The sequence below is a fragment of the Schistocerca nitens genome, chromosome 1 (assembly GCF_023898315.1).
Source record: "Schistocerca nitens isolate TAMUIC-IGC-003100 chromosome 1, iqSchNite1.1, whole genome shotgun sequence".
Taxonomy (NCBI): Eukaryota; Metazoa; Arthropoda; class Insecta; order Orthoptera; family Acrididae; genus Schistocerca; species Schistocerca nitens.
In genome coordinates this window covers 1,242,524,392-1,242,536,523 of record NC_064614.1, presented here as the reverse complement: position 1 = coordinate 1,242,536,523, position 12,132 = coordinate 1,242,524,392, and the positions used below count along the sequence as shown (strand labels likewise).

General features: G+C 46.0%; 1 protein-coding gene and 1 long non-coding RNA gene across 2 annotated transcripts in view; both read right to left on the bottom strand.

Annotated features, from left to right (window-relative positions):
• The window catches only part of LOC126233827 (heparan sulfate glucosamine 3-O-sulfotransferase 5), a gene marked incomplete at its 5' end in the record, with an annotated part of 135,353 nt that extends 130,441 nt beyond the window's left edge, over nucleotides 1–4,912 (bottom strand). Inside the window, one exon of the mRNA XM_049942887.1 lies at nucleotides 4,810–4,912. Within this exon, the coding sequence (XP_049798844.1) occupies nucleotides 4,810–4,912 (103 nt within the window). The remainder of the gene's footprint in view (nucleotides 1–4,809) is intronic.
• Nucleotides 4,913–5,191: 279 nt separating this feature from the next.
• Nucleotides 5,192–12,132, bottom strand: part of LOC126201821 (uncharacterized) — a 901,530-nt gene continuing 894,589 nt past the window's right edge. The window contains exon 3 of the long non-coding RNA XR_007540189.1: nucleotides 5,192–5,282. This is a non-coding gene — a long non-coding RNA (uncharacterized LOC126201821). The remainder of the gene's footprint in view (nucleotides 5,283–12,132) is intronic.

The window sequence follows — 12,132 nt, the reverse complement described above, 5'->3', positions numbered from 1 at the left end:
AGCATTGGAAGACATGCAGAGAGCGACGAACTGCTGCCTAGAGAATTCGTTGCAACAGCGACAAGAGGAACTGAGGAGGAAAGTTAATTTCGAAGTGCTCTGAATATGAGGCGTCCCCACAACACTATGGTGTCAAAAATAAAGAGAAATATTGATAAAGGGAAAGAGAAAGGACAGGGAGAAGGTACTGGCGGGAAAAAATCGTGCACGCAGCCAATACTGACGATGCTAACAAAAGCCCTGGACTTCAGCGGACAATGGGAAAATGAGATTGGAGGACATTCTATGATAAGTTTTTCATCTGAGGCTGAGGGAGATGCCTAGGAGCCGAGCCGCGGTGATCAGCCGACAGTCGTCTTTGGAGCATAACGGCCACACGTTGGCTGACCCAGCCGGTCGAGCGCGGGCATAATAAACTAATGGAAAAGAACCGGAACACCAAGAAACAAGTAAGGTAGAGTAATGAAATTTCGAGGATACATGTGTCGAGGTAACATTTAAATCATTAACGTTGCAGGATGTAAGTCTGAGAAACCCTATTGCAAATGTGAAATGCTGGTACATTAATAACCGGAGAACCGTCAGAATGTTGAATGCAAGCATGAAGGCGTGCATGCATTGTATTGTACAGGTGCCAGATGTCAGCCTAAGAGGTGGAATTCCACGCCTGTTGCACTTGGTCTGTCAATACGAGGAGGTTAATGCTGGTTGCGGATGACGCTGGAGTTACCTTCCAATGATGTCGCCGTGTGCTCGTTTGGAGACATATCTTGTGGTATCGATAGCTACGATGCCACGGCGTAGGTACAAGTTCTTAGGCTGGCACTACGACACCGACACCGACGACAGCGCCGTCTAGCCGGCACTGTGCAGCTCTACGAGCGACGCTCCAGATTCTACTTATTTGTTCGCGAGCTGACGACCAACAGACATTACTTCATCTTCATAGTGGGCGAGCCACTACCGATTTTGCCTGTTAGCTTTAATACAGCCGGCTTCGCACCTACGTGCTCATCTTTATCAAAAGTTACGTGTATTTAATTGACTAATATTCTCTATTAAATGTATTTTTACGTAAAAAGCTGTACCGAGAGATTTTTACCTCACATGCTCCTACTCACTTCCTACATTCGGCCTACCTTCAGTTTACAGGAGCACACCCACGCGCCGCCTTCCAGGCGGGATACAAAATATCTGATTAGCGAACAGTCAAGGCAACATCACGACACACTGTAGATCGGGTTAAAACATCAGTACTTGGGCGAGCGTTATCCTGTTGGAAAACACCCCCTTGGAATGCTGTTCATGAATGGCAGCAAAACAGGTCAAATCACCATACTGACGTACAAATTTGTTTTTGCAGTCAGGCTGCGTGGGGTAGCCACGAGAGTACTCCTGCTGTCAGACGAAATCGCACCGCGGAACATATCCCCAGGTGTAGGCCCAACGCGTCTAAGCCGCAGACAGGTTGCTTGCAGGTACTCACCTGACCTCCTGCTAATCAACACATGGCTATCAATGGCAACAAGACAGAACCGACTTTGTTCAGAAAATACAGCAGACCTCCACTCCACCCTCCAATCAGCTCTCGCTTAAAACAGCTGAGGTCGGCAAACTGTGGCGTTCTGGGTTCAGTGGAATACACTCTACAGCGAGTCTATCTCGGTGCTACCCCTGAAGTAACCGATTTGTAACAGTTCGTTGTGTCACTGTGATGTCAATTGCTGATCGAACTGCTTTTGCAGATGTAGTGCGACGCGCCACAGCCTAATGCCGAACACGGTGGCCTTCCTTCTAGGTCATGGTCGTGCAACGTTGCCGTCCGGATTCCGATATTCTTGCCATTGTACCTTCCCGTACAACAATCATGTACAGGGCTTACAATCCTGTAAAGTTTTTCTGTAATGTTACGGAGGGAACATCCAGCTTCTCGAAACCCATTTACACGACCTCATTCAAACTTCGTGAGCTGTTGATAAATTGCTTCGTCGTTGTCTTAAAGGCATTCTTGAGTAACATCAACTCACTATGCCCAGTCTGCAAGGTAACAGTAGCTATCGTCTGTTACTGCGCGTATTTAAAGCCAAGCTCATAGTGGCGCCATAGGCGCCAATGTTATCCAACCGACACCTAATCCCAATAGTTGTCATCTTTCGAATGTGGAAACACGCCTACCAACTTTCGTTTCTCTCACAGCTCCGTCTTGGTGGTGCGATTTTTTTTTCTGTTACTGTGTATACTTATTGAGAAATACCTGGACCAAGTATCCGCTCGGTAAGCGCCGCGAAAGCAGCAGCCTTCCTCACGCACTCCAAACAGTGCAGCGCACTCCTCTATTGCCAACCTAGTTCAAGCCACCCTGACAGCTCTGATATTTCATTCAACTGTGTAATTAGCTGTTTACGGAGTTACGCAGCGTAAGTGTTTTCTACCGATAGTAAGAGCATGCAGTGCTTAATCTACGTCTGGCGTCTACGGCAGGAGGCGATACGAGACGACGGAGAGCTTGTGATACACTTAAGGAGGAACAACAGGTTGACGGACGAAAGTATTGCTCAAACTCAGGATTTTTTCCTCCGTACTGGAATGTAGTAGACGTATTGGGTTTTCTGCAATGAATAAAGCATACATTCAAGTTTTTATTGGTATTTTATTACTGATAAATATTAATATCTTCACTGTATAACTGGGATTTTCCCTAGGCAGCTCTAACTCTGGTTGTGGTTATCGGAAACATGAAAGTAATATAGCACCACGCTCCTTGCTGTAATTTTAGCTCATCGTAGGGTTTTGAAAAATATAAATTGGCGAAATTATTGATATTTGAAAAATTACCATTTCTCTGACCTCTAATTTTTGCCGAAAAAACATTAAATATCAACATTTAAAAAAATCGGCTACGATGGGCTAAAGAGAATTCAGTTCCCTTCAAGGGAGACAGAAAATCATTGAAACCGGATGGAAATTCTAGCGTGCGCGACGACCGTGCCGAAAGGCATAGTTTTGAGAAGAACGAGTTTAAAGTTTGACAGGTCTTTATGATATAAAAAAGAGACAATGCTTGAACTTTGGGGATATCATCGATGCCTGGTCAATAATAACTATCGCCCCGGATAGTGGATGGCCGCTTTCTGCTACTTTGACCAGGTAAGCCCTCATTTTTGTCCTCAAAGCTCTTTTCGTTGCTGGGCACATCGCCGCTGACGTCTCTATCTTAAAAGAATCAACGAATTTTGTTACTGAGTAGAGTCAAGCGCCGGCATGCGAGTCGGGAACGATAGAGAGGAGATGCCTGTGAGAAGACATCAGCCAATCGCACGCTGACCGACCCCTCTCCAGGACGACAACGTGACAGCAACGGCTCCTAAGTGAAGAGGGCATAAGTGCCGCGACTTACTGGCGACGCCCCAGTTCAATAGTAGCTCCGAGACTAGCGACTTGGATAGAAGCGCCAACACGTTACTTCGCTTTTACACTCTATGGAACACAGACTTGGGAATTGTTACAGTGAAGAGATTGCTTGCCAACGACTTTGAAACAGTGGTAACACTGGTTCCCGTCAGATCACCGAAGTTAAGCGCTGTCGGACTGGGCTACCACTTGCATGGGTGACCATCCGGTCTGCCGAGCGCTGTTGGCAAGCGGAGTGCACTCAGCCCTTGTGAGGCAAACTGAGGAGCTACTTGACAGAGAAGTAGCATCTCCGGTCTCGGAAACTGACATACGGCCGGGAGAGCGGTGTGCTGACCACATGCCCCTTCATATCCGCATCCAGTGATGATACCTATGACCTGAAGATGACACGGCAGCCAGTCAGTACCCTTGGTCGTTCATGGCCTGTTCAGGGTTGAGTTTAGTGTTTTAGTTAGAAGAGAGTGGTTATTTCGTATATCGCCATTTGCTTGCGACTCTTCTGTATAATTTTCAAAGTTATGTATTGTCATTTACTTTTTTGTAATAAAACTCATTAATACGATTTGTCTGAATTGTTTGTCTACGAAACCGAGTACGTAGGATTCCGAGACTCGACATATTTGACGAAGTGCATGGAGACATATTTCATCGCCGATTTTAATCTGAAAGGCGTCTGCCTCGTGCATTAATCCAGCATGGCCTACACTGAAATGACATACGGCCAAATTTGAAGCAATTTTGACAGTTTCACTTCGGCTGGATGTTATTTTTGGAGCGTATCTCCTGATGAGACTATGAAACTTTCGTTTACATTTTGGGTACAACCGCCCAAACAATGCTTCAGCATGAAATTTTCACTCTACAGCGGAGTGTGCGCTGATATAAAACTTACTGAAAACTGTATGCTGCACCGAGACTCGAACTCGGGACCTTTGCCCGGGGCGTGAGTCGTGCTTGGATAGCTCAGTCGGTAGAGGCAAAGGTCCCGAGTTCGTGTCTCGGTCCGGCACACAGTTTTAATCTGTCAGGAAGTTTCAATGCTCCAGCAAATCAGATTTACTCAGATCGGTATAAATAGTGGTGACGGCATCGATAACGACTTGCGGCAACCAGTTACCTAACGCCGTGGCGTACTGTGAAACTCGGCTTCACTCGCTCACAGAATCGTTATTTTTTCGAGTTCACGCATAATATTGTGGAATAATTCTTCGACGTACATACATCCGAATTATGCAACAAAAAAAAAATCTTTTTCGACCGCTACCCTGTCATTCCCCCTTAAGGCTGTCTCGAGGTTATTGTTATTGTCTTTAGACAGCCAGGAAGCGTTATAGTACGTTCTGTGGGGAGATGCCACCCAGCGTCGGATCGAGCCCACGCTGTGCGGGGACGCACCTATGATGAGCGCCTGCGGCAGGCGGCGCGACGTCCTGGCGAAGTGCACCCTGCCGGCGGCCGCCGCCCCCGGGCCGTCGGTGCCCGCCGCCTGCAGCTGCAGCTGCAGCTGCTCCTCGCTGGCGGCGGCTGCCGCGGCGGCGGCGGCTGCGGCGGCGGCGGCCAGCTCGGCCTTGAGCTGCGCCGCGGCGGCCGCCCCCGAGGACTCGAGCACCGAGTGCAGCGCGCCGTCGTACAGCAGGTGCAGCGCCAGCAGCAGCGACACCAGCGCCACGCCCGCCAGCGCGACCGCCACGCGAGGCCGCGACACGCACTCCGCGCACGCGCCGCTGCCGCCCCCGCCACTGCCGCCCCCGCACCCTTCCGGCGCCGCCCCCGAGCCCGCCGCCGGCCCCAGCAGCGGCTCAGGCGTCGAAGATCCGGACGTCGTCGCCGCTGCCGTCGTCGTCAGGGGCCTCATCGCACCCCACCATCTGTAACACAAAAACACGCACACACTGACATAAGCGAAGGGGAACCGTGCCGAGCGCTTTGATATAGAAGAATGTCAGACAATGCGTTACACTAAAAACGCAAGGGAGCCATTTTGGCTGTCATGATTCAGTACGTCGGTAATTGTGACAAGGCAACCGGAGACCAAAGTTATTGAAAATGGATTGCTACATGATACACAATGGGTTTTCAACATCTGTTAAAATTTTGTAACTTAACTATTACAACACGTAAAGAGTGTCCAATTTTAGGTAGAAATAATATTCCAGATTCGTCAACTGTGATATGAATAATCGAAAAATTCGAAAGTACTGGTTCAAATTTTCATGGAGGGAAAACACACGACACGACCTCCTATCGATCCTTCAGAAACAAACATCGCCTCATTTCTCCAGATCGTACCTGAGAGTCCAACAACCTCGATTACTTATCGTGCACATGAAATGGACATTTATTCAGCCACTCTGCACCACATACCCACTAAAGATATGTATCGCTCTGTTTACTAAAACCAACTGACTCCACAACTTCTCCTGGCATAGCGAAAAAGAGTTCTCCGTGACTAAACAAGAAGCGAATTTCGATGTTCTGGACTAAATCACCTTCAACGACGACTCCCATTTTAAGCTGGATGGCTTCGTTGACAGTTTCCGCATTTAGGACTCATAAAATCCACCAATGATTGAGAGAAAGAAAGGAATCCCCATCGTGTCATTATTTGGAGTGAACTGAACTCTGTAGGAATCACTGGATCGTTTTTTTTCTGTTAAAACAAGGCAGGTACAGCATCAACAGTAAACGGTGGACAATGTTCCAATGCTGACGAAGAAGACAATTACTTCGTCTGAGATTTCTGACCATAATAACGAATGTTTTTGTTCTTTATTGGGACCAATTATTTACATTTTGCCTGTTTCTGCAGCATTTTGACAGTCTGACTTCCTTCTGAAAAACCAGCTTTGGGACTTAAAATAGATTTATGGTACCCTTTCGTAGTATTTTTAAGGATTACACTATTTTTCATATTTTTTAAACCTGGAATCAAACTGTTTTCTTTTTTTTTTAAGTTTTTACCATTCGTTTAATAGGTACTGCATTTTACCCCACGAATGGGCAGAAATGCGTGTTGTGCCCCTGGCGACGTTACCATTTTTTACTCCGAGATGGTTTATTTTAATGTGAAACCGGTTAGTATCGTGTTGCTGTGTCGCTGAATTTACAAGATCTGAATAGCCTTAACTTGTAAACTTAGTGGTCAACGAAGGTAATTTTACGGGGTGTTTGCGTAAGAGCGTGCAAAAATATAAGAAGACAGAGAATGCTCCACTGAACAATTTAAGGTAGGAAACTGGGGACGGAGAAACTAGCTTAAGGAGATATGGAAGTAAACGTGTCTATCATTTTGCGAAGCATTACCATTCTCTAGCTTATTTACAACTGGCATGGGGACCAATGGCCTTTGGTCCCTTCAACCTCCCCAAACCAACCAACAACTGGCATGCGTAATAGTTCACACGTGCTGTGCTGTTTATTTACAAATACATTTTTTATTTCCTGCGAGGAAATAAGCTGTAAGAGCCTGACAACCAGGAAGTCATGATGCAGCTTTGTTTACTTTACTTGTCTATATGGTAGCTCTCTTGAATCGTATTTTCATTGTGCCATGACAGAACTTGCTATGAATCAACGACAGACCCATTCCTTACTCAGTGTTATTCAGAGACGTACAGTACAGCACTATGGAGCAGTGCCGGCACAGTTTCGTAGAACTCACTCACATGCACCATGTGTATGGGGAGGTACGTTGCAATGCTCTCGCTGCTGAAGGGCTTTACAGAGAACGTGGATGTCCGCAACCGTCTCAATGCTGTATTTCCTGGTCGCTGGATTGGAAGGGGAGATACTATTCCATGTCTTACGAGGTCACCTCACCTGAATCCCCTTGATTAATTTATATGGGGAAATCCAAAGTCACCTGTGTACGAGACCCCAGTTGATACAGAGATGGAATTTATTGCCAGAATTGTAGCTGCCTGTGGTATGATTCGAAACACAGCAGAGATCTTTGTCAAGGTGTGTCAGAATCTTGTTCGCCGATGTCATGCTTGCATTCAGGCTGACGGCCGTCAGTTTCATCACCTGTTATAGGATACAGTACAAATTGTACGTTCATTTTGTCAATGTAGTTAAGTGTAACTAATGTAAATAAAAAGTACACAGTAATGTGATTTTATTCCTATTAACTCCTTAAGGTGGCTTCTCCGACTCCAGGTCCCCTACCTCAAATTGTTCAGTGGAGCATCCTCTATGTCCTGTTAAATTTTTGCACTCTCTTACGGAAACATCCCAGTGTTGTTGTTGTTGTGGTCTTCAGTCCTGAGACTGGTTTGATGCAGCTCTCCATGCTACTCTATCCTGTGCAAGCTTCTTCATCTCCCAGTACCTACTGCAACCTACATCCTTCTGAATCTGCTTAGTATATTCATCTCTTGGTCTCCCTCTACGATTTTTACCCTCCACGCTGCCCTCCAATACTAAATTGGTGATCCCTTGATGCCCCAGAACATGTCCTACCAACCGATCCCTTCTTCTGGTCAAGTTGTGCCACAAACTTCTCTTCTCCCCAATCCTATTCAATACTTTCTCATTAGTTATGTGATCTACCATCTAATCTTCAGCATTCTTCTGTAGCACCACATTTCGAAAGCTTCTATTCTCTTCTTGTCCAAACAATTTACCGTCCATGTTTCACTTCCATACATGGCTACACTCCATACAAATACTTTCAGAAATGACTTCCTGACGCTTAAATCTATACTCGATGTTAACAAATTTCTCTTCTTCAGAAACGCTTTCCTTGCCATTGCCAGTCTACATTTTATATCCTCTCTACTTCGACCATCATCAGTTATTTTGCTCCACAAATAGCAAAACTCCTTTACTACTTTAAGTGTCTCATTTCCTAATCTAATACCCTCAACATCACCCGACTTAATTCGACTACATTACATTATCCTCGTTTTGCTTTTGTTGATGTTCATCTTATATCCTCCCTTCAAGACACCATCCATTCCTTTCAACTGCTCTTCCAAGTCCTTTGCTGTCTCTGACAGAATTACAATGTCATCGGCGAACCTCAAAGTTTTTATTTCTTCTCCATGGATTTTAATACCTTCTCCGAATTTTTCTTTTGTTTCCTTTACTGCTTGCTCAATATACAGATTGAATAACATCGAGGAGAGGCTACAACCCTGTCTTACTCCCTTCCCAACCACTGCTTCCCTTTCATGTCCCTCGACTCTTATAACTGCCATCTGGTTTCTGTACAAATTGTAAATAGCCTTTCGCTCCCTGTATTTTACCCCTGCCACCTTTAGAATTTGAAAGAGAGTATTCCAGTCAACATTGTCGAAAGCTTTCTCTAAGTCTACAAATGCTAGAAACGTAGGTTTGCCTTTCCTTAATCTTTCTTCTAAGATAAGTCGTAAGGTCAGTATTACCTCACGTGTTCCAGTATTTCTACGGAATCCAAACTGATCTTCCCCGAGGTCGGCTTCTACTAGTTTTTCCATTCGTCTGTAAAGAATTCGTGTTAGTATTTTGCAGCTGTGGCTTATTAAACTGATAGTTCGGTAATTTTCACATCTGTCAACACCTGCTTTCTTTGGGATTGGAATTATTATATTCTTCTTGAAGTCTGAGGGTATTTCGCCTGTTTCATACATCTTGCTCACCAGATGGTAGAGTTTTGTCAGGACTGGCTCTCCCAACGCCGTCAGTAGTTCCAATGGAATGTTGTCTACTCCGGGGGCGTTGTTTCGACTCAGGTCTTTCAGTGCTCTGTCAAACTCTTCACGCAGTATCGTATCTCCCATTTCATCTTCATATAGATCCTCTTCCATTTCCATAATATTGTCCTCAAGTACATCGCCCTTGTATAGAACCTCTATATACTCCTTCCACCTTTCAGCTTTCCCTTGTTTGCTTAGAACTGGGTTTACATCTGAGCTCTTGATGTTCATACAAGTGGTTCTCTTATTTCCAATGGTCTCTTTAATTTTCCTGTAGGCAGTATCTATCTTACCCCTAGTGAGACAAGCCTCTACATCCTTACATTTGTCCTCTAGCCATCCCTGCTTAGCCATTTTGCACTTCGATTCGATCTCATTTTGGAGACGTTTGTATTCCTTTTTGCCTGCTTCATTTACTGCATTTTTATATTTTCTCCTTTCATCAATTAAATTCAATATTTCTTGTGTTACCCAAGGATTTCTACTAGCCCTCCTCTTTTTTCCTACTTGATGCTCTGCTGCCTTCACTACTTCATCCCTCAAAGCTACCAATTCTTCTTCTACTGTATTTCTTTCCCCCATTCCTGTCAATTGTTCCCTTATGCTCTCCCTGAAACTCTGTACAACCTTTGGTTCTTTCAGTTTATCCAGGTCCCATCTCCTTAAATTCCCACCTTTTTGCAGTTTCTTCAGTTTTAATCTACAGGTCATAACCAATAGATTGTGGTCAGAGTCCACATCTGCCCCTGGAAATGTCTTACAATTTAAAACCTGGTTCCTAAATCTCTGTCTTACCATTACATAATCTATCTGATACCTTTGAGTATCTCCAGGGTTCTTCCATGTATACAACCTTCAATCATGATTCTTAAACCAAGTGTTAGCTATGATTAAGCTGTGCTCTGTGCAAAATTCTACCTGGCGGCTTCCTCTTGCATTTCTTAGCCCCAATCCATATTCACCTACTACGTTTCCTTCTCTCCCTTTCCCTACACTCGAATTCCAGTTACCCATGACTATTAAATTTTCGTCTCCCTTCACTATCTGAATAATTTCACCCAGTATGAATCAAAATTTAAGGTACACTGTTTTGCCGCACTTTTCCCACGAATAGCCCTGTATTTGTGAGCCAGATTCCAGTGCGAGCACCGAGTGGTAATGAGAACGGCGGTGTCTGGGAACAGTCGTCAAACAGAATCTTCGACGCGCTACCGCAGAGCCCCGTGGAGCGACGGGTGTGAAGCAACGCACAGGGGGAGCAATTCGAGCGCTGTGGACCGGCCGGCTCCCCCTGCACAGCGCGTTCCCGGCATGCCACAGGCGGACGCGACCTGAGTGCGTCCCCGCAGACCCCACGACCGCCACCTTCCAACGTCTGGCAGCTTCCGGCCGCTCGGAAAAGCCGCTACCTGCCCGCCGCCTCTCTCGCCTGCCTCACCTCAGCGTGGCTCCTCTCACGAACGCAGGCGACAGGCTCAGTTTCACTGCCACAAGGCAGTGTATATTTTACAAGCGAAGCCGGTTAAAATATAGGCACTTGCATTAGCACACATGTGTTTAGTTTATCCATCCGTGGCTTCACAACCTCTGAATGATTCAACCAATTTTTAAAGTCACCGTAGGCCGACAATTTTCTTTTATAAATACCATTACTGGCCACTTTCGGCGTGTGATGATTTAAAATTCCTGCAGTATTAATACCAAAAATGCTAAAACGTGGAAAGTCTTGAACATCACATAATGCATTCAGGAGAGTACTGCGTAGCTCGTCATGTACACTACTGGCCATTAAAACTGCTACATCAGGAAGAAATGCAGATGATAAACGGGTATTCATTGGACAAATATATTGTACTAGAACTGACATGTGATTACATTTTCACTCGATTTGGGTGCATAGATCCTGAGAAATCAGCACCCAGAACAACCACCTCTGGCTGTAATAACGGCCTTGATACGCCTGGGCGTTGAGTCAAACAGAGCTTGGATGGCGTGTACAGGTACAGCTGCCCATGCAGCTTCAACACGATACCACAAGAGTAGTGACTGGCGTAATGTGGAGAGCTAGTTGCTCGGCCACCATTGACCAGACGTTTTCAATTGGTGAGAGATCTGGAGAATGTGCTGGCCAGGGCAGCAGTCGAACATTTTCTGTATCCAGAAAGGCTCTTACAGAACCTGCAACATGCGGTCGTGCATTATCGTGCTGAAATGTAGGGTTTCGCAGGGATCGAATGAAGGGTAGAGCCACGGGTCGTAACACATCTGATATGTAACGTCCACTGTTCAAAGTGCCGTCAATGTAACAAGAGGTGACCGAGACGTGTAACCAATGGCACCAAATACCATCACGCCGGGTGATACGCCAGTATGGCCATGGCGAATACACACTTCCAATGTGCGTTCACCGCGATGTCGCCAAACACCGATGCGACCATCATGATTCTGTAAACAGAACCTGGATTCATCCGAAAAAGTGACGTTTGGCCATTCGTGCACCCAGGTTCGGCGTTGAGTACACCATCGCTGGCGCTCCGGCCTCTGATGCAGCGTCAAGGGTAACCGCAGCCATGGTCTCCGAGCTCATAGTCCATGCTGCTGCAAACGTCGTCGAACTGTTCGTGCAGATGGTTCTTGTCTTGCAAACGTCCCCATCTGTTGACTCAGGGATCGATACGTGGCTGCACGATCCGTTACAGCCATGCGGATAAGATGCCTGTCATCTCGACTGCTAGTGATACGAGGCCGTTGGGATCCAGCACTGTGTTCCGTATTACCCTCCTGAACCCACCGATTCCATATTCTGCTAACAGTCATTGGATCTCGACCAACACGAGCAGCAATGTCGCGATACGATAAACCGCAATCGCGATAGGCTACAATCCGACCTTTATCAAAGTCGGAAGAGAGATGGTACGCATTTCTCCTCCTTACACGAGGCATCACAACAACGTTTCACAAGGCAACGCCGGTCGACTGCTGTTTGTGTATGAGTAATCGGTTGGAAACTTTCCTCATGTTAGCACGTTGTAGGTGTCGC